The 27691-nt window shown below is 40.6% G+C and overlaps 1 protein-coding gene across 1 annotated transcript in view; it reads left to right on the top strand.

Moving 5' to 3' along the window:
- Window positions 1-27691, top strand: part of pnpla8 (patatin-like phospholipase domain containing 8) — a 94047-nt gene that overhangs the window by 30320 nt on the left and 36036 nt on the right. The window contains exons 5-6 of the mRNA XM_072267977.1: window positions 10436-10530; window positions 27143-27314. Coding sequence (XP_072124078.1) covers window positions 10436-10530; window positions 27143-27314 — 267 coding nt within the window. The remainder of the gene's footprint in view (window positions 1-10435; window positions 10531-27142; window positions 27315-27691) is intronic.

Genomic DNA, 27691 nt, shown 5'->3' with positions numbered 1-27691 from the left:
AATTATTCACAGAGTTTAATAACTTATGCAGCTTAATCACTGCAGAGGTTTGATATGTTATCAAACCTGTTAAGAGATAATTATTCCTCTTCATTAGTTTGTACATTGAGCCCTCGAGGTAGTGTTATTTTGAGACCTGCTTGCTGCTACCTCTTCCATTCCTGAACAAGTAATTGCAGTGTTAAATTTGAAGCAACAGGAGGAACAGAATGTACCTGCCTCTTACTGAAACTTGAATAGAGTGCTGCTGATCAGAACTTTCCAAACACACTATGATGTGTATCAAGTTACAATAACAACATTGAAGCATATATATTACTCCTGTTGTTATAAGAATAAGATTTAATATCACTGGCATATGTCATGAAATTTGTTAACTTTATGGCTGTGGTTCTATGGTGGGAGAATCTAAGACCAGAGGACGCAGCCTCAGAATAGAGGGGCATCTTTTAGAATGGAGGTGTGGAATTTCTTCAGTCAGAGAGTGGAATTCATGGCCACAGATGGCTGTGGAAGCCAAGTCTTTATGTATATTTTAGGCTGAGGTAGATAGGTTTTTGATTAGTCAGTGCATGAAGGGATATGTGGAGGAGGTAGGAGATTGGGGCTGGAGAGAAATAGAGCAGTCACGATGGGTCAAACAGTCTAATTCTGTTTCTATATCTTATGGTATTATAGTTTTGTGGTGATGAAATACATGATAAATAAATATAGAGAAAAAACCTGAGTTGGATCTATTGTGTGTGTGTATATATATCTATTAAATAGTTAAATTAAAATAACTAATACAAAATAACAGACTTTAAAACAGTAGTGAGGTAGTGTTCATGGGTTCAATGTCCATTTAGAAATCGGATGGCAGAGAGGAAGAAACTGTTCCTGAGTCACTGAGTGTGTGTGTGTCCTTCCAGACAATAACGGTGTAAAGAGGGCATGTCTTGGATGATGGATGCCATTTTCCTATGGCAATACTTCTTGAAGATATCTTGGATACTACGGAAGCTTGTACCCATGATAAAGCTGACTAATTTTACAAGTTTCTGCAACTTATTTCACTCTTGTGCCATTGCCCCCCTCCATACCAGACAGTGATGCAGCCAGTCAGAATGTTCCCCTGTACATTTGTAGAAATTTTTGAGTGTTTTAGTTGACAAGCCAAGTCTCCTGAAACTCCAAATGAAACATAGGCACTGTCTTGCCTTCTTTATAACTGCATCAATATGTTGCATCCAGGTTAGGTCCTTAGAGATATTGACACCCAGAAACTTGAAACAATTGAAATTAACAGTTCTTTATTCATAGTCTTGGCCTCCAGTAAAAAGTCTTATTCTCTGTTGAATATATGAATGATGGGAGAGAAACAGAAGATTCTTGTTACAAAAAAATTAATTGAGGAAAATAATCTCAATATCAACCCAGTAGTTAATTTTCCGTAGTTTTACACTTTGCAATTAAAATACAGCTTCTCACATGGATCCATTTTTCATTTGCAAACTCTTGCTCTGTCCCTTCTCCTCACCTATTTCTTTCAGACTAGATGAAGGGCCTTGACCTAAAGTGTCAACTGTCCATTTCTCTCCGCAGAGCAATGAAAAAAAACTGATAGAACATCTCCGTTGGCTAAACAAACATTGTTGGGGAAAGGAGTTATCAAATGTTTTAGGTTGAAATTTTGCATGTGTGTCTCCCTCTAGAGATGCTGGCTGACCTGTTAAGTTCCTCCAACTTTTGTGCTCCAGATTCCAACATGTTACAAAGGAAAAAGTGCTAGGCAAACTGAAAGCTCTTGAGGTGGATAAGCCACCAGAGAAAATGGATTAATTGGTCATGATCTTTCAAGAATCACTTGATTCTGGCATGGTTCCGGAGGACTGGAAAATTGTAACTCCACTCTTTAAGAAGGGAGGAAGACGAAAAAGAGGAAATTATAGGTGAGTTAGCCTCAGTGGTTGGGAAAGTGTTGGAGTCCATTATTAAGGATGAGGTTTCGGGGTACTTGGAGAATGAAGTTGGCATAGTTTCTGTGAAGGGAAATCTTGCCTGACAAATCTGTTACAATTCTTCAGGGAAGTAACAAGCAGGGTGGACAAAGGAGAGGCAATGGATGTCATTTACTTAGATTTTCAGAAGGCATTTGATAAGGTGCCTCACATGAGGCTGCTTAGGTAAAGATCCTGTGGTGTTACAGGAAATATACTGGCATGGATAGAGGAATGGCTAATAGGCAGGAGGCAGTGAGTGGGAATAAAGGGGGCCGTTTCTGGTTGGCTGCCAGTGACTACTGTTGTTCCTCAGTTCAGTATTGGGACAACTACTTCACAATTTTTTTCTTTTTGCACTGCTTATTTAACTTGTGTGTGTATGTGTGTGTGTATATATATATATATAGTGTGTGTGTGTATGTATGTGTGTGTGTATATATATATATATATATATATATATGTATGTGTATATATATTATATAAATGTATGTATGTGTGTGTGTATATTTTGTATATATATACAGTGGCATGCAAAAGTTTGGGCACCCCCGGTCAAAATTTCTGTTACTGTGAATAGTTAAGTGAGTAGAAGATGAACTGATCTCCAAAAGTCATAAAGTTAAAGATGAAACATTCTTTTCAACATTTTAAGCAAGATTAGTGTATTATTTTTCTTTTGTACAATTTTCGAGTGGGGAAAAATGGAACGGAGCACCATGCAAAAGTTTGGGCACCCCAAGAGATTTAAGCTCTCACATGACTTTTACCAAAGTCTCAGACCTTAATTAGCTTGTTAAGCTGATGGCTTGTTCACAGTCATCATTAGGAAAGGCCAGGTGATGCAAATTTCAAAGCTTTATAAATACCCTGACTTCTCAAACCTTGTCCCAACAATCAGAAGCCATGGGCTCCTCCAAGCAGCTTCCTAGCACTCTGAAAATTAAAATAAATGATGCCCACAAAACAGGAGAAGGCTATAAGAAAGTAGCAAAGCATTTTCAGATAGCCATTTCCTCAGTTTGTAATGTAATTAAGAAATGGCAGTTAACGGGAACGGTGGAGGTCAAGTTGAGGTCTGGAAGACCAAGAAAACTTTCCGAGAAAACTGCTCATAGGGTTGCTGGAAAGACAAATCAAAACCCCCGATTCACTACAAAAGACCTTCAGGAAGATTTAGCAGACTCTGGAGTTGTGTTGCACTGTTCTACTGTGCAGTGACACCTGCACAAATATGACCTTCATGGAAGAGACTTCAGAAGAAAATCTTTCCTGTATCCTCACCACAAAATACAGCATCAGAAGTTTGCAAAGGAACACCTAAACAAGTCTGATGCATTTTAGAAACAAGTCCTGTGGACTGATGAAATTAAAATAGAACTTTTTGGCTGCAATGAGCAAAGGTATGTTTGGAGAAAAAAGGGTGCAGAATTTCATGAAAAGAACACCTCTCCAACTGTTAAGCACGGGGGTGGATCGATCATGCTTTGGACTTGTGTTGCAGCCAGTGGCACGGGGAACATTTCACTGGTAGAGGGAAGAATGAATTCAATTAAATACCAGCAAATTCTGGAAGCAAACATCACACCGTCTGTAAAAAAGCTGAAGATGAAAAGGGGATGGCTTCTGCAACAGGATAATGATCCTAAACACACCCAGACATCCCACTTCTCCCGGAAGATCCTGGAGTCTCCCACATATCGATAGTGGCTTCCTGACGCCCAGAAATTATATACAATATCCCGGAAATAGATTTTTTTGAGAGGGAGAGGGATGTGAGCATCCTGATTGATCTCTCTTCATGCTAAGAGTGGTCCCCAACCATCAGACCATGAGGAAACAATATGATTTGGCAATATGAAACGATATGAGTCATTTGCACCTTTCCTCATTCCCTGTCACGCACTGTTGAATTTGAACGCCTGCGAGGTCATTACCCGCGCGTCATCCGTGTCAGCGCGGGAAGGAGATCAACTCCTCGAGCTTGTAAATGACGGTGGGCTGAAAAGTTTGTTTGACATAACATCTCTGCTGGCATTCTGGATCAAAGTCAAGGCTAAATATCCTGAGATAGCCACGAAAGCACTGAAAACGTCGCTTCCATTTCCAACATCATATCGCTGCGAAGCGGAGTTTTCTGCAATGAATGCAACAAAAACTAAATTGCGGAATAGACTGGACATAAGGAGCCCCCTTCGAGTATCACTGTCTCCCGTTACCCCTCGATAGGACCATCTTGTTGCAGGAAAGCAAGCCCAGGGCTCGCACTGATTCAGTGATATTGGTGTGTTGCAATGATTTTATATTTTCATACCAGGAAAATATGCGCTGTGTTTAATATTCGAACGTTACTTAAAATGATATGATGCTATTGACTTATCACCTATATTCCAGTCGTGATTAACACCCCCCCCCCCCCCCGCCCCCGGTCAGCCGGCCCGCAAGAATATTGTCATTATTAAACCGGTCTGCGGTGCAAAAAATGTTGCTAAGTAGACCTATCAGTTTTCTCTGTAGTCGAGCTTTACAGTCGACCTCAAAAATAATGACAGTGTTGCTCGCTGCACTGTTTGCAACAATGACTTTTCTATTGCCCGTGGTGGGTTAAAATGTAAAAGACATGTTGAGGTGAGTTTAATAGGTGTCATTACAGCATAGCTAACGTTATTTAAACTAGCTGGCTAGCTGCTAAGGAGCTACGCTATTGATGTCCTACGTGATGAGGCCAAACTCCCTGTAGATTTGCTTAAAGTTGTAAAAGAATAAACATGCAGAATGCCTAAACTTTTGTGTGTGTATGTGTGTGTGTATGTATGTGTGTACATATACACTGTATGTGTGTGTGCATGTATGTGTGTACATATACACATACACACACACTGTAATTTACAGTTATTATGTATTGCAATGCCCTGCTGCCACATAACAACAAATTTCATGACATATGCCAGTGATATTAAACCTGATTTTGGTTCTTAAATCTCAAATATTTAAAAAATTTTAGTTTCTGTCATCCAAATCATTGACTTATAATGTGAAAAGTTGTGGACCCAGCATCAACCCCTGCAGAACGCCACTAGTCACTGGCAGCCAGCCAGAAAAGGCCCCCTTATTCCCACTCTTTGCTTTCTGCCAATCAGCCTGTCTTCTGTCCATACTAGTATCTTTCCTGTAATACCATGGGCTTTTGTCTTATTTGGCAGTCTCGTGTGGTACCTTGTCAGAGGCCTTCTGAAACCCCAAGTAAACAACATCCACTGACTCTTCTTTGTCTATCCTGCCTGTTATTTCTTCAAAGAATTCCAACAGATTTGTCAAGCAAGATTTCCATGGAAACCATGCTAACTTCAGCTTATTTTATCATGTGCCTCCAAGTACTTAAGTCAGGTGAACTGGCCTATAATTTCCTGTCTTTTGACTCCCTCCCTTAAATAGTTCAAAGGTTCAAAGATTCATTTATTATCAAAGTATACAGCTCTGAAATTCTTCTCCAAATAGCCATGAAACCAAGAAAGAAAAGAACGGCAGCGTGATCATCAACCCCCAGTTAATTGAGGGCTGTTCAAACTAGGGAATGGAGGGGCAGAGAACTTAGGACAGGCCAGGCGCAACTGCTTAAACACCATAGTGGGGAATAACATATTAGGACATAAACCGATTATAGGCTTCAAAAATATGAAAAGGGTCAGGATAGGATGAAAAATATCAGTAGATTAATGATGGCCTGTGTAAATGCAAGAAGTATTAAGAATAAAGTAAACACAAGGAATTCTGCAGATGCTGGAAATTCAAGCAACACACATCAAAGTTGCTGGTGAATGCAGCAGGCCAGGCAGCATCTCTAGGAAGAGGTACAGTCAACGTTTCAGGCCGAGACCCTTCGTCAGGACTAACTGAAGGAAGAGCTAGTAAGAGATTTGAAAGTGGGAGGGGGAGGGTGAGATCCAAAATGATAGGAGAAGACAGGAGGGGGAGGGATGGAGCCAAGAGCTGGACAGGTGATTGGCAAAAGGGATATGAGAGGATCATGGGACAGGAGGCCCAGGGAGAAGGAAAAGAGGGGGGGGGGACGCAGAGGATGGGCAAGGGGTATAGTCAGAGAGACAGAGGGAGAAAAGGAGAGAGAGAGAAAGAATGTGTGTATATAAATAACGGATGGGGCACGAGGAGGAGGTGGGGCATTAGCGGAAGTCAATGTTCATGCACATATAAATATGATAAAAAGCAATAACTAAAACCTGGCAGACCTCAAAAAATAGTGATGAATATAGCATTAAAGGATATATTTACTCACGAAAGAAGAGAAGATCGTAAAGGTGGGGGAGTAGCCATAAACATAAGAGAGAATTTAAACGTGAGGCTGTTTATGATAGGAGATGGATCGAAACTTAGTGAAGATACCTGGCTGAGAATTGAAAGCTATAAAGATAAAGGAATAACATTGGGTGTATGTTATAGAACCTCGCCCCCATGCTGATGATGATTTTAATAAACTTCTCTCTCAGAATATTAAAAAATCAAGTTCTGAGGGTGATTTTATAGATATGGGAGACTTTAATTTCCTGAATATTGAGTGGGAGAACCCAGTGACTACTGGATTACAGGAAAGTGAGTTCATTGAGATACTGAATGATTGTTTTATTTTTGACCCAGTATGTTAATGCACCAACAATAGGGGAGGCCTGTCTAGATTTTATATTTTGTAACAATCAAGGTAGAATGAGTAGAGTTGTTAAGCCTTTAGGAACAAGTGTTAGTCTCGAAATTTTTTGGCAGAGTATATCAGTAAAAACCAAACTTAATAAATCCTCAGGATTAGACAACATACACCCAAGAGTACTTAAAAGAGGTCTGTGATTATATATAATACCCCCAACATGTATTTTTCAAAAGGCAGTGCAGACTGGTAGAGTCCCTGAGGACTGGAAATGGGCTAACTTTGTCCCAGTATATAAGAAGGGTGACCACACTGACCCTGGTAACTATAGACCATTAAGCTTAATGTGTATCGTAGGTAACATAATGGAAATATTAATAAAGAATGAGATGGAAAAGCAGCTGATGAGAACAGACATGTTAGCAGAAAGCCAGCATGGGTTCAGAAAGGGGAAGTTGTGTTTTACTAATGGAACCCTGCCTGGTTTCCTTGACTGCGCAAGTTTAGGGAATGCACACTCCGGTCCCACCAAACCCGTGGGATTGAGGCGGCTCTCTCACCCTAAACCCTGGTTTGTGTGGGTACTGAGTGATTTGCTACCCTGTTACAACCCAATGCCAAGAAATAACAGACAGCACTCTGCATACGATTAAAGGAATTATATTTATGAATCTTAACTTAACTAAAGGGTTAGTAAAGAAAAGAGAGAGAAAAAAAACAAAAAGGTCCCATTATAATTAAGCAGTCAACTGTGCACAAATTGGAGCTCAACTCTTGCAGAAGTCATATTCACCAGCTGAACTGTGGCACCTTGCTCCATCAAATCACAATCCTCCACCAGGTCGAATCCTACGACCGGTTCTCTCCAGTGTCTTCTCTCTTCATCTCCTGCTGAACAAAGGACCCAGCTCACATTCCAAAGCACCCATTATCTCTGACCATAACCTAAACACTGCTTCTACGGAAAGACTATTGTGTTAGCAGTGAAACTTTTCCCAGGGTGTTACACTTGCGTGCTGGAGTTCTATGAAGAGACAACTAAAATTTATGATAACAATAGAGCAGTTTACTTGGACTTTCAGAAGGCTTTTGACAAAAGGTTAATAATCAAATTATTGGAGGTAGCGATTTAGGGTAAGGTGTGCAAACGGGTGCAGAATTGACAAAAACAGGAAACAAGTTATGCTGAGAGGATCATTTTCACACGTAGAAGATGTTAAAAGTGGGGTTCTGCAGGGATCAGTTTTGGGGCTACTGCTGTTTTTATTTTACATTAATGATTTGGATAAGCACATAACAGATAAACTAGTAAAGTTCACAGATGACAGAAAATTAGTGGTACGGGCTGATAACATTCAGCCAACAGAATCAATACAGTTAGATCTAAACAAAATCCAGATGCGGGCAGATAAATGGCAGTTGAAATTTAATGTAAGTAAATGTAAACTATTACATATAGGTATTAGATATAAATATACAATGAGGGGATATTGAGTTAGAAATTGCACTGTGTGAGAAGGATTTGGACATCCTGGTAGACTCATCACTGTCAGCATCTAGACAATGCACAGAAGTGATTAGGAAGGCTAATAGAATATTGGGCTATATAATATGCTCAGTGGAGTTCAAGTCTAGAGACATTCTCCTTAAGCTGTTTAATGTGCTTGTGAGGCCACACCTTGAGTACTGTGTACAATTTTTGTCTCCATATTTTGTGAGGGATGCAAAGACACTGGAGAGAGTTCGGAGAAGGGTGACTAGGCTCATTCCAGTTCTGCAGGGTATGAACTATGAAGAAAGATTGGAAGGATTAAATCTTTTTTGCTAATGTAGATGTAGAATGAAAGGAGACATGATGGAAGTGTTGAAAATCATTAAGGGCATAATTAGGATAGATGCCAGCTGCTACATCAAAATTAATCCATCAACAAGGACACGGGACCATAGGTCAAGGCTGGTTAAAGGGAGATTTCAGACTAACATCAGGAAGCATTTATTTACACAGGAAGTTGTGGACACATGGAATAAACTACCTAGTTGTGTAGTTGAGAGTAGTACGTTAGAGACTTCCACATCTAAACTTGATAGTTATTTCAACAAACCATGTGAATAGGTATTTGGCAAGTTTTGCTGGGCGGAATGGCCTGTTCTTGTCAAAAACTTTATAATGTTCTTTGATATAGCCCACGACAGTGGTGTTATCAACAAACCCTTATATGGTATTGGAGTTGTACTTAGCCACACAGTTACAGGTGTAAAGCGAGTAGAGCAGGGGGCTAAGTACACATGCCTGCAATGCTCCTTTGCTGATGGAGATTGTGGAGGAGATGTTTTTGCCAATCTGAACTGACTGGAGTCTACAAGTGAGGAAATCCAGGATCCAGTTGCACAAGAGGGTATTGAGGCCTAGGTCTTGGAATTTACTGATTAGTTTAGAGGGGACGATAGTGTTAAATGCTGAGCTGTAATTGATAAAGAGCATCCTGATGTATGCATCTTTGCTGTCCAAATATTCCAGGGTTGTGTGAAGAGCCAATGAGATAGCATCTGCTCTAGACCTGTTGCTTCGGTAGGCGAATTGGAGCGGATCCAAGTCGCCACTCAGGAGCTGATGTGCCGCACAAAACACTTCATCACTGTGGATGTAAGTGCTACTGGGTGATAGTCATTTAGACAGGTTACCATATTCTTCTTGGGTACTGGTACAATTGAAACCTGCTTGAATCAAGTGGGTACCACACACTGCCAGAGCGAGAGTGATCTGTGATTACACCAGCCAATTGGTCAGCATGTCTTCAGTACTCGGCCAGGTACTCCGACCGGACCAGATGCTTTCATTGAATTCACTCTCTTGAAGGCAGCCCACACATCATCTTCAGATACCGAGACCTTGCCCTTATCCAGATTGTGTAAGTTACTTAGCTGCAGTTATAGGCTGTTAGCCCAAAAGTCAAAATCAGACTTGATGGCATATCATCAATTTAATCATTTTGGAATTTTTAAAAAACACTAATTTTTTGACATTACAATTTATATAATATCTTCTACATCATTTTTGCTTTCCTTGGTTTCCAAATCAGTCTTGTGTGGCTATGAGTCATCTGTTGAGAAATTTGACTGAGGGCTAATATACTTAATACTGCTTGGAGTATTTTGTCAGGGAGATGTCATAGGGTGATGTCTGGTGGAAACTCTGTAATTGGTCACTGGTGTGAGCATCAAATGTACAGTACACGTAGATTCTGGATAGGGCAGACTCCAGTGAGCTAAGCTCATCTGTTTGAAGTTTGCCAGGGAAACGCATACTCCTAGGATCTGACCTTGAGAACTTCAGTAATTGGACTGAACCTTGGGAACTGATGGGTTGACTCTCCATTTGGGTACTAGATCCCTTTGAGATTAAATGGATCCCACTTGACCATCCTACTCCTTCACCATTTTGTGTATATTATCCATCCTGCACTATTTGTGTGTTTTACTGCAATACATACCCTCATCTGAAATGTAAGTGTAGTGGCTGTGCACTGTTACACTTATAAAACTTTTTGAGGCCATCCTATAGGATTAACTATCCTGTAAGTGGCTTTGCTCCAAGCTTAACTTTCACAAATGACAATTAATATGTTATTAAATTTACACAACATGGGCATTGAAAATGTTTATTTGCAATGAATAGAATATAAGTTTGAATGTAGCAAACATTGGTGCACTGCTTAATTTAGAAATATATTATTTTTAATTCTTCCAAAGAATTAATAAACTAGGAGGTGAAGCATTAAAATAGTTCTTTTTGTTGTAGGGGATTGGTTGCTCTTCAGACCCTTCGTAAACTTGAGGAATTGACGGGAAAGCAAGTCTACCAACTGTTTGACTACATCTGTGGAGTTAGCACAGGTAAGTTCATGTGCATATGGGAGGAGATCCAAGGAGATATAAGAATAGAATCCTACATGAGCATCAATATATGTATTAGTGGAGTTTTTCAGTTCACTGTGCCCATTACCCCAATTATAGAATTATTCCCTGTATGATTTTTGGTTCCAAGAAATTTACTTCCACTATTGCACCTAAGATAACTTTATCTTTTTCATGGAGTAGAACTCATTGGCTTTGAGCCAAAATTTGGCTTCAGATAATTTGAACTTGTAGCTGGTGACTGGTAATAATGCTCTGTCATTTATGCTTAATTGTTTGAAGCAATTCTACAATCTCTAAGAATAACACTGCCAAATTCGAAAACTTGCTGGAGTCTACAATGGTTACTTCCATTATGACCAAAGAGGTAATGAAGAGAGGTAGGGATGATGATATCTTTGTAATATTTTTATCATTGGCGGTGATGTAAACTTCAAAGTATCAAAATCAATTTATTATTGAAGTATTTCACCATACTCCCTTGAGATTCATTTTCTTGCAGGCATTTGCAGGAACATATATACAAACACAATAGAATTTTTGGAAAAAAAAATACATAATGAAGACTGACCAATGTCCAATCTGCAGATGGTAACAAGTTGCACAAATAATAAATAAAAAAGTAAATAAGTAATATTAAGAACATGAATTGTAGAATCCTTGAAACTTGGCCTATAGGTTGTAGAGTCAATTCATTATTGTGGTGAGTGAAGTTATCTACACTGATTCAGGAGTCTGATGGATATTAACTTCCTGAACCTAGTGTTGTGGGACTTAAAGCTCCTGTACCTCCTGCTTACACTATTCTGCCTCAAACTACACCAATTTACGATTATTTTACTGCTTTAAGAATTTGGAGGATGACTTGCTACTTAGATCAGCTACAGTATATTTAGCATGTAGTTTATTGAAAACTGCTCAGTTCTTCATCTACCAACGTTATTCTTCACCACTAGTAGAATTGAACTGGTTTGATTGGCATGGTTGTATAGTTTTAAACTGAGTTTTTGTTTCCTTTGGATTCTAACATTCAAGCCAAATTTGAAAAGATGATTTTTATATGTAATATGATAAATGTTACAACTTTCTCTTTATTGTGTCTGTGCTCTTAGGATGATGCCTTGTGCAAACTTTAGGATAAGGCTTGTTATGAACACTAGAGGGCACTGATAGTTAACAGTTCAGGCTCATCTTGGAAAATTGAAAGGGAATGGTTTTAAGACCATAAGACAAAGGAGCAGAAGTAGGCCATTCGGCCCATCGAGTCTGCTCCGCCATTTTATCATGAGCTGATCCATTTTAGTCCCACTGCCCCGCCTTCTCACCATAACCATTGATGCCCTGGCTACTCAGATACCTATCAATCTCTGCCTTAAATACGCCCAATGACTTGGCCTCCACTGCTGCCCATGGCAACAAATTCCATAGATTCACCACCCTCTGACTAAAAAAATTTCTTCGCATTTCTGTTCTGAAAGGGCGCCCTTCAATCCTGAAGTCATGCCCTCTCGTACTAGACTCCCCCATCATGGGAAACAACTTTGCCACATCCACTCTGTCCATGCCTTTTAACATTCGAAATGTTTCTATGAGGTCTCCCCTCATTCTTCTAAACTCCAAGGAATACAGTCCAAGAGCGGACAAACGTTCCTCATATGTTAACCCTCTCATTCCCGGAATCATTCTAGTGAATCTTCTCTGTACCCTCTCCAACGTCAGCACATCCTTTCTTAAATAAGGAGACCAAAACTGCCCACAGTACTCCAACTGAGGTCTCACCAGCGCCTTATAGAGCCTCAACATCACATCCCTGCTCCTATACTCTATTCCTCTAGAAATGAATGCCAACATTGCATTCGCCTTCTTCACTACTGACTCAACCTGGAGGCTAACTTTAAGGGAATCCTGTACGAGGACTCCCAAGTCCCGTTGCATTTCAGAACTTTGAATTCTTTCCCCATTTAAATAATAGTCTGCCCGTTTATTTTTTCTGCCAAAGTGCATAACCATACACTTTCCAACATTGTACTTCATTTGCCAATTCTCTGCCCATTCTTCCAATCTACCCAAGTCTCTCTGCAGACTCTCCGTTTCCTCAGCACTACCGGCCCCTCCACCTATCTTCGTATCGTCAGCAAACTTAGCCACAAAGCCATCTATTCCATGTTATTTTATGTTATAAACAAGTGAAATGAGAAATAAGACATATGCTGTCTACCAGAAGAGGATGCAGCTTGACTCAACATGTCCATTGTTTTGCAAGGGACAAAATCATTGCAGTGTGGAAGCTAAGTTAAGAAACATGACAATTGATGATGTTGCTCAAAATAATGAATTAGATTTGCTAAGTTTGCTCATGGTTCTTTGAGACCAGGGTTTGAATCCTGTCCAGAATGATAAAATCTCCATCTCCCTTGCTGCATGTAGGAGTCCTTCAGCAAATGCTATGACACATTCTGCCTGCTCAATGGAGATCAGAGCCTATTCTTTCTCAGCTGTTTCCCAAATTGACAGTTTATCTTTTGGTTTGGGACATGAGTTTATTCTCTTTTCTTCTTGTGGGAGAACAAGCTGTGCAGTTAACATCTCTAACCCTCAGTCTTTCTACCTGTCAGTAATTATTGATCCAATTCTACTTCAAAGTTACTAATTAATTTCCCACCAGCTGTTCTGAGCCTGCTCCTGCTGAACTTCTGTCCTCATATCTTGACTCTATTCTATCCCACTGTTCAGTTCCTTCCCAACCACATCCATGACACTTCTCATGCTCTTAATCTCCTCAATAACTTTTAATTCCCTGACCCTTACCACCGCATTTTCACATTGGATGTCTAGTCCCTATACACCTCTATCCTCCGTCAAGAAGTCCTTAAAGCTCTCCTCTTCTTTCAATAAAAGAACCAACCAGTTCCCCTCACCACCACCCTCCTCCGTCTGGCAGAACTGGTCCTCACTCTCTACAATTTTCCCTTCGGCTCCTCCCACTTTCTCCAGACTTGAGGTGTAGCCATGGGCGCCTTCATAAGCCCCAGCTATGCCCACCTTTTTGTTGGCTGTGTGGAACATTCCATGTTGCAAGCCTTTCCTGATAATGCTCTCCAACTCTTTCCCTACTACATTAACAACTGCATTGGTGCTGCTTTATGCACCCATACTGAGCTCGTCAATTTCATCAACTTTGCCTCCATCGTTCCTCTTGCCCTGAAATTCATTTCCTCCAATTCTGACACCTCCCTCCCATTTCTGGACCCCTCTGTCTCTATCTCTGGAAACAAACTGTTGACAAACATCTTTTATACACCTATTGATTCCCATGGTTATCTTGTCTTCCCATCCGGTCTCCTGTAAAAATGCTATTCCTTTTTGTCATTTCCTTTGTCTCTGTCATATCCGTTCCCAGAATGTGACTTTCCTTTCAAGGACATCAGAGATGTCCTCTTTCTTCCAAGAATGGGGTTTCCCTTTCTCCACCATTGATACTGCTCTCACGCGTATCTCCATTTCCCAGACATCTGTGCTCACTCCGTCATCCCGCCACCTTAACAGTGATAAAGCTCCTCTTGTTTTCACCTACCACCTCATGACCCTCCACATCCAACACATCATTCTCCACAGTTTCCACCATGTCCAAACGGATCCTGTCACCAAACATATCTTTACCTCTCAACCCCCCCACCCCCCACCTCTCCGCTTTCTGCAAGATCACTCCCTCCATGATTCCCTTGTCCATTTGCCTCTCTCCTCTAATCTCCCTGCTGGCACTTATCACTGCAAGCAGCCAAAGTGCTACACCTGCCAATTCACCTCCTCCCTTACCTCCATTCAGTCCTTCCAGGTGAGGCAACACTTCACCTCCAGATCTTCTGGTGTTGTTTACTGCATCTGGTGCTCCCAGCCTGATGGTATGAATATGGATTTCTGCTTCCGGTTAAAAAAAAAATCCCTCCCCCTCCCTCCTCCTTCTATTCCCCACTCTGGTCTCTTAACTTTTCTCACCTGCTATCACCTCCCCCTCTGTCCCGTCCTCCTCTTTCTCTTATGGTCTGCTCTCCTCTCCTGTTAGATTCCTCCTTCTCCAGCCTTTCACCTTTCTTACCCACCTGGCTTCATCTGTCAGCTTCTAGCTAGCCTCCTTCCCCATCCTTCACCTTTTTGTTTTGGCATTTTCTCCCTTTCTAGTCCTGAAGGGTCTTGGCCTGAAATGTTGACTGTTTTAGATGCTGCCTGAATTGCTGAGTTTCTCCAGCACTTTGTGTGTGTTGCTTTGGATTTCCAGCATCTGCAGAATTTCTCGTGTTTATGAGTAGCTGTTTTTCTGAGCCTGTTTTATGAATCCACTGTCATGGGGGTTAATAGGCAGGGTTGGTCTTCAAAAAATTGTCTTTTCATTTTGATCTGTAACCCAAGCTGGAGGCCTATGATACTGTTTTTGTGGCTGTTCATCATGTATACATCAGTAAGTAATTTGATATATTCAGTCAATGAAAACTTGGAAGGCTTATATTCTAGTATTGTTCCAGAAAGTTGAATTTTGTTGCTGAAGTCTTTGATCAGTTAGTCTTTTTTTGGCCTGCCATTGTAATGGGTTATTCTTAATTAATTTTTCTGGTCTTTTGTAAACAAAACTGCCCACCTTGGTTTTGATCTTACCTGTACAATCTTAATATCAGAATGACATTGCACAGTTCACAGCTTGAAGAAGTTTATAATATTGCATTTTCCTTATTTAATATCTGTCTTGTGCTGATCTATCGTTTAATGGGGACTGTTATTATCAATTTCTTTTTTGTTTCCACCAATAAAAGTCTCCTAGAATTGGACTGCATGGCAAGAGGTCTTTCAGCCCATCTCATTCATGTCAACCAAGATGTCTTCCTCAGACTCCCATTTGCCTGCAGTAACCCATAACCCTCTCTCCTTTTCTATCCATCTACTTGTTCAAATATCTTCAAAATGTTGTGCCTGCTTCGACCACTTCCTCCGGTAGATCATTCTGTATGGGGAAAGCTCTGCGTGGGAAGAACTTCCTCTCAGATCCTCTAATATCCCTAAATATCAACTGGATGCTTTTAAAACACAGTTGACAGCAGACAAAAATATGATTAACGATCAGAATCAAAATGGGGATTAATATCAATGCCATATGTTGTTGTGTAGCAGCCATACAGTGAAATACATTAAAAAGTACTCTAAATTACAATAAGGAATCTATACATCTATAAGACCCCTGTCAGGGTTGAGCTGTCTAAGCGATAAGCAAGCCAGTACGTAAGCCAGGGCAGTACAATATGGAGAGCAAGCTGTTGCCCATGTAGCAGGCTCCTCCTCTCCATGCAGCTGATGAATCCAAAGGAAAGGCAGAAGTCGATACATTTTGGCAGTAGTGGTGTTGCAGCACTTGCAACAGCATCGAATTCAATGTAGGACTACCTTCGGGACTCCAGCTGTGGATTTTCCCTTGGGGTTTACTACAGAAGCCTTCCCCATAAGTGGGTATATCCACAAGACAGTGGAGGTTTGAGATCAGAGATTTCCTTCTCCTAGATGAGCTGCCAACCACGGCTGATGAGCCCCATCTGCCTGAAGCAACGAGTTTTAAGGTGCCAGTAACTCGCCTTTGATCACGGTTAATTGGGACCATTTACATTTTGGCCCAATTAAGTGGCTGCCCCAGTTAGCTGAAGTTTTGTGGAAGTACTTAAAACATTTTTTAAAAAAGGGGAACTGAGTAACAAATTTCATATTTAAAGAAAATACAGAATGAATTAGACATTACCAATATTACTTCACTACTATATAATGGTTTTAGTTCCAATACTTATCAATGGTGGAATTCATCCACGTCGCGTCCTTTTGACTGTAAATGAACAAAATCAGCGTAGACATCTAGTGCAGGTAATGTACTGCCTTCAGACAAGGGTATGCTACAAATCTTCATTTTCATTGTAACATTCATGTTGATTGTTGGTACCTTCAAATTCTTTGTAGTTTCCAACTTGTTGAAGTAGTGAAATCATTTCATTTTCACTCTTAGCCATTAATGGCATCTCCAAGCCTGAATGTTTGAAACCGCAGTGAACTAAACAGTTCTGAATTGCCTTCCTATTGTTACAAATAAGTGGCTGCCTTGATTAACTGATGGCCCAATTAAGCAGAATCCATTGTATTATATGACTAAGTAAAATGAAACAAGTAGTGCAAAAAGAGAGCAAAAGCAGTGTGGTAGTTTTCATGGGTTGGTTCATTGTTCTGAAATCTGATGATGGAGGGGAAGAAGCTGTTCCGAAAATCCTGAGGCTCCTGTATCTCCTCTCTGATGGTAGCCATAAATAGAGAGCATATCCTGGGTGATGGTGGTCCTCAATAATGGATGGCACCTTTTAGAGGTACTTTCTTTTGGATATGTCCTTGATGCTGTGGAGGCCAGTGCTCATGATGGAGTTGGCTGAGTTTGTAACCCTCTGCAGCTATTTCCGATCCTGTGCAGTGACCCCTCCATACCAGATGGTAATGCAACCAGTTGTACCCATCAGTTAAGACCTTCATCCCTTAGCCTAGGTTCAGTGCAGGAACCAGATATTGAAAGAAATGACTGTTTAAAATTCACAGTTATTTTTCCTATATGTATGATCCTATATTTATCCACTTTATCTTTAATATGTCAGACTACGTATTGACAATCTCCATATTGAAACTATTCGGCATTATAATCATTTCTTCAACCAGAGACTAGTGCCATTAAGGAGTTTAATAATGCTGTAACATCACAAATGTGATAAATAACAGCAGCGGTCCCCAACCACCGGGCCGCGGCGAAACAATATGATTTGGCGATATGAGTCAGCACCACCTTTCCTCATTCCCTGTCACGTGCACTGTTGAACCATTACGCACGTGAGGTCATTACCCGCGCGTCATCCATTTCAGCGCGGGAAGGAGATCAACTCCTCGAGCTTGCAAATGACGGCGGGCTGAAAAGTGTGTTTGACATAACATCTCTGCCGGCATTCCGGATCAAAGTCAAGGCTGAATATCCTGAGAGAGCTACGGAAGCACTGAAAACATTGCTTCCATTTCCAACATATCTCTGCGATGAATGCAACGAAAACTAAATTGCAGAACAGACTGTACATAAGGAACCCCGTTCGAGTATCGCTGTCTCCCATCACCCCTCGATGGGACTGTGTTATTGCAGGGAAACAAGCCCAGGGCTCCCACTGATTCAGCGATATTGGTGCGTTGCAATGATTTTACATGTTTATACGAGGAAAATATGTGCTGTATGTTTAATATCCAAACGTTACTTAAAATGTTATGATGCTATTATAAGTGACTTATATGACCATATAACAATTACAGCACGGAAATAGGCGATCTCGGCCCTTCTAGTCTGTGCCGAAAGCTACTCTCACTTAGTCTCACCGACCTGCACTCAGCCCATAACCCTCCATTCCTTTCCTGTCCATATAGCTATCCAATTTTTCTTTAAATGATAATATCGAACCTGCCTCTACCACTTCTACTGGAAGTTCTTTCAACACATACTTCAAGCTCCCTGTCCTCCCCTGATGATTGACTTATCACTATATTCATGCGAGGAAAATAAGCGCTATGTGTTTAATATTAAATTCGTTAGATAAACCCTTTTAGAAACGAAATTGAGTGTATTAGCCACTTATTACCAATGTTCCGGTCATGATTAACACCCCCCCACCCCCGCCCCCGAACAGAATCGCCAAAAATGCTTTGCAGAGAATAATATCGGCAGGTACACGCATGCGCAGGTCACGCATGCGCACTGGTGCCCACGCAAGGCTTCATGGTTATTGTAGACTTTCTCGGGGCAAACACTACTGTTGTCCGTTGGCAACCCTACTCCCCCCCGGGTCGGCCAGTCTGCAAGAATATTGTCAATGTTAAACCGGTCGCAGCGCAAAAAACCTTACCAACAGATTATCCCCACAGCAATCCTGGCCTCAGCTTCTCAGACTAATAGGATATGAGAAAACACCTCTGTGGACCTCCACTGTTAATATTTCTTGATTCAGTTGTACATCAAATTCTCAGTATTATTCAGGGTTTGCATTCATTCCCCAGTACTATAATGTGAGGACATAATTTAGGTGTGTGCTGCACTGTAGTACTGAGAGAATGCTGCACTGTTGAAGATGTAGTTGCTGGATGATGCAGTAATCTAAGGATAATCCTGGCTTTTTTGGTAATGGCACTATTGGGAGAAGAACAGGGAAGCGGCATACTGCAAGTTATGGGCTTTACTGCAAAATAGGTGGCTGGATATAGGCAATGGCTTACTCAGCTTCTGGGGGGACTTGGCTCGTTCCAGCACGGGCCTCCGCTACAGCACAGCTACTTATTGATCTCTCTGTCCCAGGACAATCTCTTGACTGTCATGATCAGTAGGCACAGGCAGCAACCATTTGAACTGTTTATAGAAGCAGGAAATTGTTGAATGAGTCTATGCCCCCGTTTCCAGCTGCCTCTGGGTATGACAAAAGCGGAGAGTGCTCAGGAGAGTGCAGGCAGGAGGACTGAGCTTTGGGTCTATTAATAGAGAGAGAGGAGAGGAGGAAACTTCAACCTCTCATCCTCCACATCCTACCAGCTGTTGGCCCTTGACTCTGGGTTGTGAAAAGTTGCTGGCCAAGTTGGGGAGCAACTGATATTCTTTCAATGAAAGGATGTTTTGAGTAATATATACTTTAAACATTATTTTTGTGCTGAAAGGTAGATACAAGTAATGTCCTAAGTAATGTCCCCAGTTTCTAAAGAGGGGTTTCTACCCTAGGGTCCACAGATCTCTTGCTTAATCGTATTGGTCCATGGCATAAAAACGGTTGGGAACCCCTGCTCTAAACAATCTATAGAGCAGAAATAAACTTGGCTTTTGCGGAAAGATAGATGTAGAACAGGTGTATTTGATGTAATCTGAATTCAGTATGGTTTTTGACTAAGTCTCATGATGGCCTAGCAGAAATGCAGGTGGGGAAAGTGGTAGATAGGATGTAAGAATTACTCAGTGCAGGGATCAGAACATAATGATTGGTTGAAGACTGGTGCAAGTCTGGTTCATCTTGTACATGGATGATTTGGAATTAAATGTAGGCAATATGAAAAAGATGTTTAAAAAAAAATGTCATCCTGATTCAATCCTGACCTCTGGTGCTGCCTGTGTGCAACTTGCATGTTCTCCGTGTGACCATGTTGACTTCTCTGGGTACTCCAGTATCCTCCCACTATAAAAAGATAGGTTAACTGTTCACTATAAATTACTGTTAAAGTATAGGTAAATGGTAGAACCTAGGACATGGAAAGACAGTGGTTGATGGAAATGAAGGGAAAATAGATTACAGGGAAAATTAGTGGGGAAGAATTATTTTGTGAGTCAGCATAGAATTAATAGGCTGAAATGGCCTCTTAGGATGCATGGAAATATGTACCTATTTCGTAAACCAGAAAAGTTAAAATTTGGGAGGCACAGAATTAAAGTAATTAGCAGAAGATTTCAAGAAGAGATGAGGAAAAATGTTTTCATCCAAAAGGTGGTTGTGGTCTGGAATGGTCTGCCTTGGTAGTGAGGATAAAAACCCTCATCGTGGTTAAAAAGTAGCTGTATGTGTATTTTAAGAGTTACTAGACAACAGGGTGACCCATTGGGGCACCCTTTGAGAGAGGGGTAGTGCAGTCTGATGTGACCAGAATGAACATTAAATTTTCCTGAATGCTGTTGGTATTGCTTTGCTTTGGAAGCTGAAGTAGAAAACCTCAGTTTACTAAAGAAGAAAGACGCTTAGCAAAGCAAATATAGCTGCTCCTCATTTAAAAAAGGACACTTTTGATGGCATCATTTCTGGTTTACCTGCTACCCTTGTGCCTCTCGTTATCATTCTGGAGATGTGCAGCCCTTTCATTCCCCCGTCTCTTCATCCCTTCTGCTGTTTGTTGTTTGTCTCTGATCCTGGAGATGTGCATGCCTCTCCTCCTCTGTCTCTTCTTCTCTCATCTTTTTTTGTCCTGACTCTTTGATCCTGGAGTCGTGCGGCCCTGGCCTCATCCGATTCTTGTCTTCTCTCTCTCTCTCAATCTCCCCTTGCCACTTCCCGATGACGTTTGGTGTCATCTCTTGACCATAATGTCCCCTTTCCCTTTCCATGCGGCATAATTTGGCTGACCATTTTTTTTTACCCTAGTGCTGGATAGAAGATAGGAAGCAGTAACACCAAAGGATGCTGATTATTCTTGATGATGTGGTTGGTGCTGTCCTAAATGGACGTGATATAGTCACCGCTGTCCTTTGACTGCAGCAAAGCGTTTTATGGGTGTCTCGAAGTACATCATTACAATAAGATTTAATTATTTCTTATTGATGGGTGGCAGTTAGATATATCCCAATCCTGCACATGCTGATGGTAATTAGCAGAATGTGACCCCTCGAAATAGAGCTGCCCTGCCCTCTTGCTCCGGTAGGTGTCGCTGCTGAGACTGGCCATGCGCATGCATCGGGCTGTCGCGTCCTGATTTCCATGATGGCGGATCGGCTCTCAGGCTAAAAGGGAGCCTGTTGATTTTGGTGAATGAGCAATTTTATACGAATATATAACTCTGAACTTTGCCTGCATTCTATAAGTTACCGCATTTTAATTCGATTTAGCCAAAAAAAGTGCCGCTGTAATGCATCGTTTGCGCTAATTGGAGGTCACAAGCAGACAGGCAGAGCATGAGAGTTTTAGTAGTATATAGATGATCCACAGGACTACAGAGCTAGTTTTGGGAGTTGAGGTAAGACTGAGTAGCCCTTTTCAACTAGTATGAATGCAATGGGCTGAATGGCCTTCTGTGTCATAAATCTATGATTCTGTGAGGACAATTGGTTTTGAATAACAGCTGCTTGTGATGCCAGGAGCTACAGACATCAATTGAAGTATTTTATTCTTAATGGGTGAACTGTGTGTTTTTAAAAAAAATCAGTCTTTTCTCTCAAAATGCTCACATAAAATCCATTCCTATTTATTACTATTGTACATGTTACTAATACTGCTTGCCTTTTGCAACAAGGAATTGAGGATTAGGATACTCATAGAAATTGTGTGCAACTGAGGAGCCCGGCAGCTTGCAGGTCATCAGAATGTCTGTCCTGTTGTTATGCCTCTGATTACCCCTTCAATGTCAGGTTAAATATTCCCGTTCATTTGCACTTCACCTTTTGAGGGACCTTGGATACAAATTGGATGCCACATTTTCTCCACTGACTTCAAAGCAAAAGGATTTCATTAATTTTAAAGTGCTTTGGATGTCCTGAGGTTGTGAATACACTATATTATGTAAACTGATCTATAATTACTAGGTCAATGTCTCCCTTAGTTTTTTCCAGTATATTGAACCGTATTTGCCTTTACTCACAAGATAATTACAGACAAGCCTGAAAAATCTGCCAATTTAGTTCATTTGAGCAGAAAGAAAATGTACAATCATTAAATAATTCGTGTTTTATTTTTGTTTCTATCTTTCCATAATGATGCATTCCTTATTCATAACCCAAAATGAATTTTCTGATATTTGGCCTAATTTTTGTTTTATCCTTTGCAGTTTTATCACATTTTACTATTTTAATTTTCATCGCTCTCCTTACTTAACGTGCCTGGACAGAGTGTTGAAGGTGTGTGGTCTTATCATAGAATCAGGATGTTGCTCCCTTGGCGTTGTCATTCATTTCGCTAGATTATGACCAATCGATTTCTTCGAGTATGAGCATAAATTGGTTTGTACACTGAAATTGGAACTGAAAATGCTGGAAGCACCCAGCAGATTAGATTGTATCTGTGGTAAGAGAAACAGTTAACTCTTCAGGTCAAAGCCCATTTGTCAGAAGAAAGAAAACAAGTTTTAAGTTGCAGAGAGTGCAGGATAGATCATACAAAGCAAGTACTGTATCTGAGAAGCTGAGGCCAGGATTGCTGTGGGGATAATCTGTTGGTAAGGTTATCTGATTGATAGGTCAATGAAAGAAGTTAGAAAGAGACAGTAAAAATTCAAAGGAAAAAAGCCGTAAAAAAAGACAGGACTGTAGGAAAAGTGCAGCAGACCAGGATGTGCTCATGAAGAGAAAAAACTGAGCCAATGGAGATGTATGACATTCAGTAACCTGGCCAGAACTGATATAAAACGGAGAAAGCGAGTTACTTGAATTGTTGAATTTTATGTTGTCCAGAAGGTTGCAACATGTCCAGGTGGAAGATAAGGTGCTGATCCCCAAGCTTGCATTGGGCTCAGTTATAATAGTGCAGGAGGATACCCGCTGATAGGTCAGAGTGGGATGTAACGTTCTAACCTCTAGGCTATACAGACTAATTCTACTCACTGTGCACTGTGTCCTCGTATGATCAATCTGCCATCACAGTGACTCTTGTGGTGGATCTTTGTTGAGTACTATCTACGTCAAATGCATTGTATTTTTTTGGTATAGACTCCAAAACTGTCTGCAGTACTCAAAGTTCAGTATCATCAAAAATTGTAGTAGGACTTTTTTAATATTCAAATTCTTTTAACAAAGGCTAACATTCTGTTTTGTTTCCTACTTGCCTGCTACTCCTCCATGTTAGTTTTGAGTAACTCTTGCATAAGAGAACCCTGGTCCCTTGAAAAATACACACAGCAGCCACTTTATTAAGTACACCTGTACACCTACTTATTAATGCAAATATCTAATTGGCCAATCGTGTGTTAGCAATTCACTGTATAAAAACGTACAGACATGGCCAAGAGGTTTAGTTGCTGTTCAGACCAAATGTCAGAATGAGGGAAGAAATGTGATCTAAGTGATTTTGTCCGCGGAATGATTGTTGGTGCCAGACAGGACGGTTTGAGTGCCTCAGAAAATGCTAATCTCATGTCATTTTCATTCATGACAGTCCCAAGAGTTTACAGAAAGTGGTGTGATAGGCAAAAAATATCCAGTGAGTGGCAGTTCTGTGGGTTAAAACACCTTGAGAATGAGAGAGGTCAGACTGGTTCAAGCTGACAGGAAGGTTCGCCATGGTAGTTTGTTTTACCATCTGATGTTGGGGAGGTTCCCAGTAGAAATCTCTTTAGGCAGAGATCTTTCTCCTGCACAATATGGACCTGGGGAGGAAGGTGTTGCATAGGGCAGTACCGTGCAACAGGTTTTTAAATTGGTTCACTGACACCCTGTCCACCTATGGATGGGAGGAGTCAGTGTATCACATTTATGTGGATTGTAGAGATTGCAGCCCCTATTTGAATATCTGATTGTATGAGTAATGCTCCTCAGAATTTGGTTCCACTTCAGCTCTGCGCTGCTGATATACGGGCACATAGGATGGAAGGGGTCAGGTCGCTTGGAGGATCTACTGCTGGGTTGCTCTTGGGCCTGGCCAAGATGGCAATTCACAGGTCCAGGCGGCCGGCAATCAAGTGCTTTGCCCAGGCTGACTGCCCGCTCCTCTTCCAGGGATATGTTCGAGCCTGGGTGTCCTTGAAGAGAGGGAGCATGCGGTCACCATGCATATGGTGGAGAATTTCTGGGAGTAGTGAGCCCCCAGGGAATTGGCTGTTTTATAGACAGTAATAATCGTATTTTAATTTGAATTTGTTCACTGTCTTGTAAATATTTGTATTTTTGTGTGAATAAACTTGTAGTTTTGTTAAAAAAAAAAGCTGTCAGGAAGGAGACAGGAACTTAAATAACCACACATTACAACATTGGTGTGCAGAAGAGCTTCTCTGAATGCACAACACATCAAACCTTGAAGTGGATGGACTACATTAGTAGAAGATCATGCTAGGTTCCACACTTGTACCTAATAAAGTGGCCACTAAGTGTGTGTTACCATTTCTCATTACAGGTGACCCCCCACCCCCATTTTATGGTCATCAGGTAATGGAAATTTAGCATCAGAATTCATAAAGCACAACACAAATATCTGAGAAATAAAATAAAATATACTTGCACCAATGTTATGAAAAATAATAAAAGAAACATACGTTTGCAAAATATATTTGTTTTCAACTTTTCTCTTGACACATGCATAGATGATACGACTTCATGTTGTGGAAAATCATGATGTGGTTAGTTTTCTTGAAAGCAATCCCCCCCACCTCCTCAAAACATAGGGTTTCGTGCACCAATGGGTGATTCATATTTTTCTACATTCTATTCTAACTGTTGTGTTCTCCACACACATTTAGCTTGTTTCTATTCCCATTTTCTTCCCCAACCTCTCAAATCCACCTAATTTAGTATCATCAGCAAACTTGGAAATTTCATATTTGTCTTCTGAGCTAAATCTCTTTGGAGCAAACATGGAGATGATTTTTTGTGGGCAATTGCAATTTTAGAAGGAGGTTCCACGGTCCTTATTGAAGTTAAAGGCTATGGTAAGGCCGAAAACAGGCTGTATAAAGTAGCTGCAGGTGCATTTTTGTTGGACTATGACTGTTATGTTCTTTGTAACTTTAGATGGATGGATTCTATACTGGAGTCTAGGGAGCAGCTCTTGGCCAACTGGAAGGGATGATTTAGAAGGACCCTGGTGATGGCTTTTCCTGTGGCAACTACATCATATAGCTACCATACAAAGCCCAGTCTCCTTTCGTGAAGATACTCACAATTATGCCATCTCTGATGTTTTCTGCAAAATTCTTCTCATCCCAGATGTTGATGATAAGATTGTGAATCCACGATCATGAAATATAGTCTTTCCAACTTCTTGCTGATCAGACGAAACCATAAGGTTAGCTAGTATTAGTTTCTATTGTGCTCATCTTAGGGGCAAACTGATAGTTGAGGAAGGCTTTGAAATATTCCTTCCAATAACACCCTGTCTCTCTGTCTCAATTCACAGCAGTTCTAAGTGGTCCTTTTGGTAGAACCTTAGCTTGGATGCTTTGGTGTTAAGAGATGAGCAGAACCTTTGCATATATGATTGTCAGTGTGTTGCTCAACCTCTTGCATTCTATCATTGCTCAACCTTTTGCACACTCTCTTATCACCCAACTATGCTAATTTAATTTCATGAACAAGGTGTAGACTTTTTATAGGTACTACAGGCTGCAGGTTGAGGTCCTCTGAGAAGAGCTAACTTTGTGATACCCTTGATAATTTTTACAATGGTTCTCTTGCAGCAGGGCATCTGTTGATACTGATATTTTCGGGACAACTTAATGGAAATACTAGAGACTGTTTGCCTTTTGTCCTGTCATGTATGGACAATGCAGACATCTCCTCTGTTCCTGCTCACAGACTGCTAACTTTTCAGACAAACAGTTCTCAATCCATGCCTGTATGCTGCCATAAGTTCCTTGTGCACTAATATTGTTGACCAGCCTTTCGTTTGTAATCTTAACAATGTCCTTCTGATGATTCAAATACACCACATCCACTAACTTCCCCTTACCTACTGTATTTAATGTCACATCCTGAAAGAGCTCCAACAGATTATTGGAACAATGCTTTCCCCTTCATAAATCTGTGCTGATTCTCCTTGATCTTTTTTTATTTCTGAAGTATTCCATTATTGCATCCTTCATTATGAATTATTGATTGTTAGAGAATTTAAATGTATCAATCATTTACTGACTCTTGAATCTCCTTTAGCTTTATCCTTAGTTATTATAGCGACACTCAAACAAAAATACTTCCTGAATTGCCTTCTGCGTGTGCAATTGCTTGTCTTAGTATTCAGTTTTGTCATTGTTGTTCCCAAATATTTCATATAAATACCTAAATCAGATGTATAATATCTTAGCTGCCTCCTCATATTCCATTAATTCACTTATATTTACTAGTCTTTGTTCCACATCTCTTGATGATGTGCCAATAAAAAAAACTTTCCTCTTTTTCTGAATAAGTTTATTTAAGACAGAAACCACAGCCTGTGCTTTACAGCTTGATTTTTGTAAGGTTTACCACCTCCACAGCTGAATGGTATACATGCAAAATGTTACATTTAATAAAATAGCAATACCGTACAACTGAACAATGTCAATAGGGTTCAACTCTCATTCACCCCCGGCCTACCAAACCAATGGTTATGGACTTCACACCCTATGTTCACCACATCTCCAAATCACCACTGACAGCAAATACCAACATTTGTTCTGACTTATTTACTCACTTCCTTATAAATCTTTCTGAGCAGGCAGCACACGGCCAAAATGGCTGTTGGTCCTTTGTAACAAGATGCAAGGAAATTCCAACTGATTTTTTTTCCCGTGATGATACTTTCTAGCAGAGATGGTCAGCAGAGTTGATCACCAAAATAGTGGGCTGTACATTGTCAGTGAGCGCCATTGAGTTCCTGCAGCAGATTGTTTGTGGCTCCTTCAGCATACTCCAAACTCTTCTAGGAAAAGTCAGAGCTATGTAATATAGCAATGCATACTTGTGTGCTTGAGTACCCCCTTAGATTGCTGTGATCATTAGGTACTTAAAAATTGCCATGCACAGTTCAAATAGTTTTTCAGATGTAACTTCCATCAGATGAAAATCCAAGATCAAACTATTAGATATTTGTGATGTAATTGAGCTTGTTTGTGTTTGTTTTGTCATTTGCAGGTGCCATACTTGCCTTCATGTTGGGGTTTTTCCAGATCGCATTGGATGATTGTGAGGAAATGTACCGAAAGTTAGGGACAGATGTATTTAAACAGAATGTAATAGTGGGAACTATGAAAATGGGCTGGAGCCATGCCTTTTATGAGAGTGAGACTTGGGAAAAAATACTCAAGTAAGTTTTGAATATCCTTGGATTTTCTTTTAGTAATTCCCCAATATCTCTCACCTATAGCACTCAACTGTGTAAGAATCCAGGTAAGCATTCTGTATATGAGTAATTAATGTCTTTAAAGAGGATTTTTGGATTGTGCAGTCAAGGAGTTAGTAAAAGGATGTCCCATATTGAAATTAATAAGCTTGGCAAATACATATTGCTCTCCTTATGCCAATAGCTAACTTATGTGTACTAATGTAGTCTTTATGAATTCTAATGAGTCCTGATAAAGGATCTAAGCCTGAAACCTAAAATATATAGTTGACGGCTGACCTGCTGAGTTCCTCTAGTGTATTATGTGTTGCTCACCATTTGCAGCATCTGCAGAACATCTT

Source organism: Mobula birostris, chromosome 9 (assembly GCF_030028105.1).
Source record: "Mobula birostris isolate sMobBir1 chromosome 9, sMobBir1.hap1, whole genome shotgun sequence".
Lineage (NCBI taxonomy): Eukaryota > Metazoa > Chordata > Chondrichthyes > Myliobatiformes > Myliobatidae > Mobula > Mobula birostris.
Note: the sequence above shows the minus strand (reverse complement) of the source record. Positions and strands in the feature narration are given on the sequence as shown.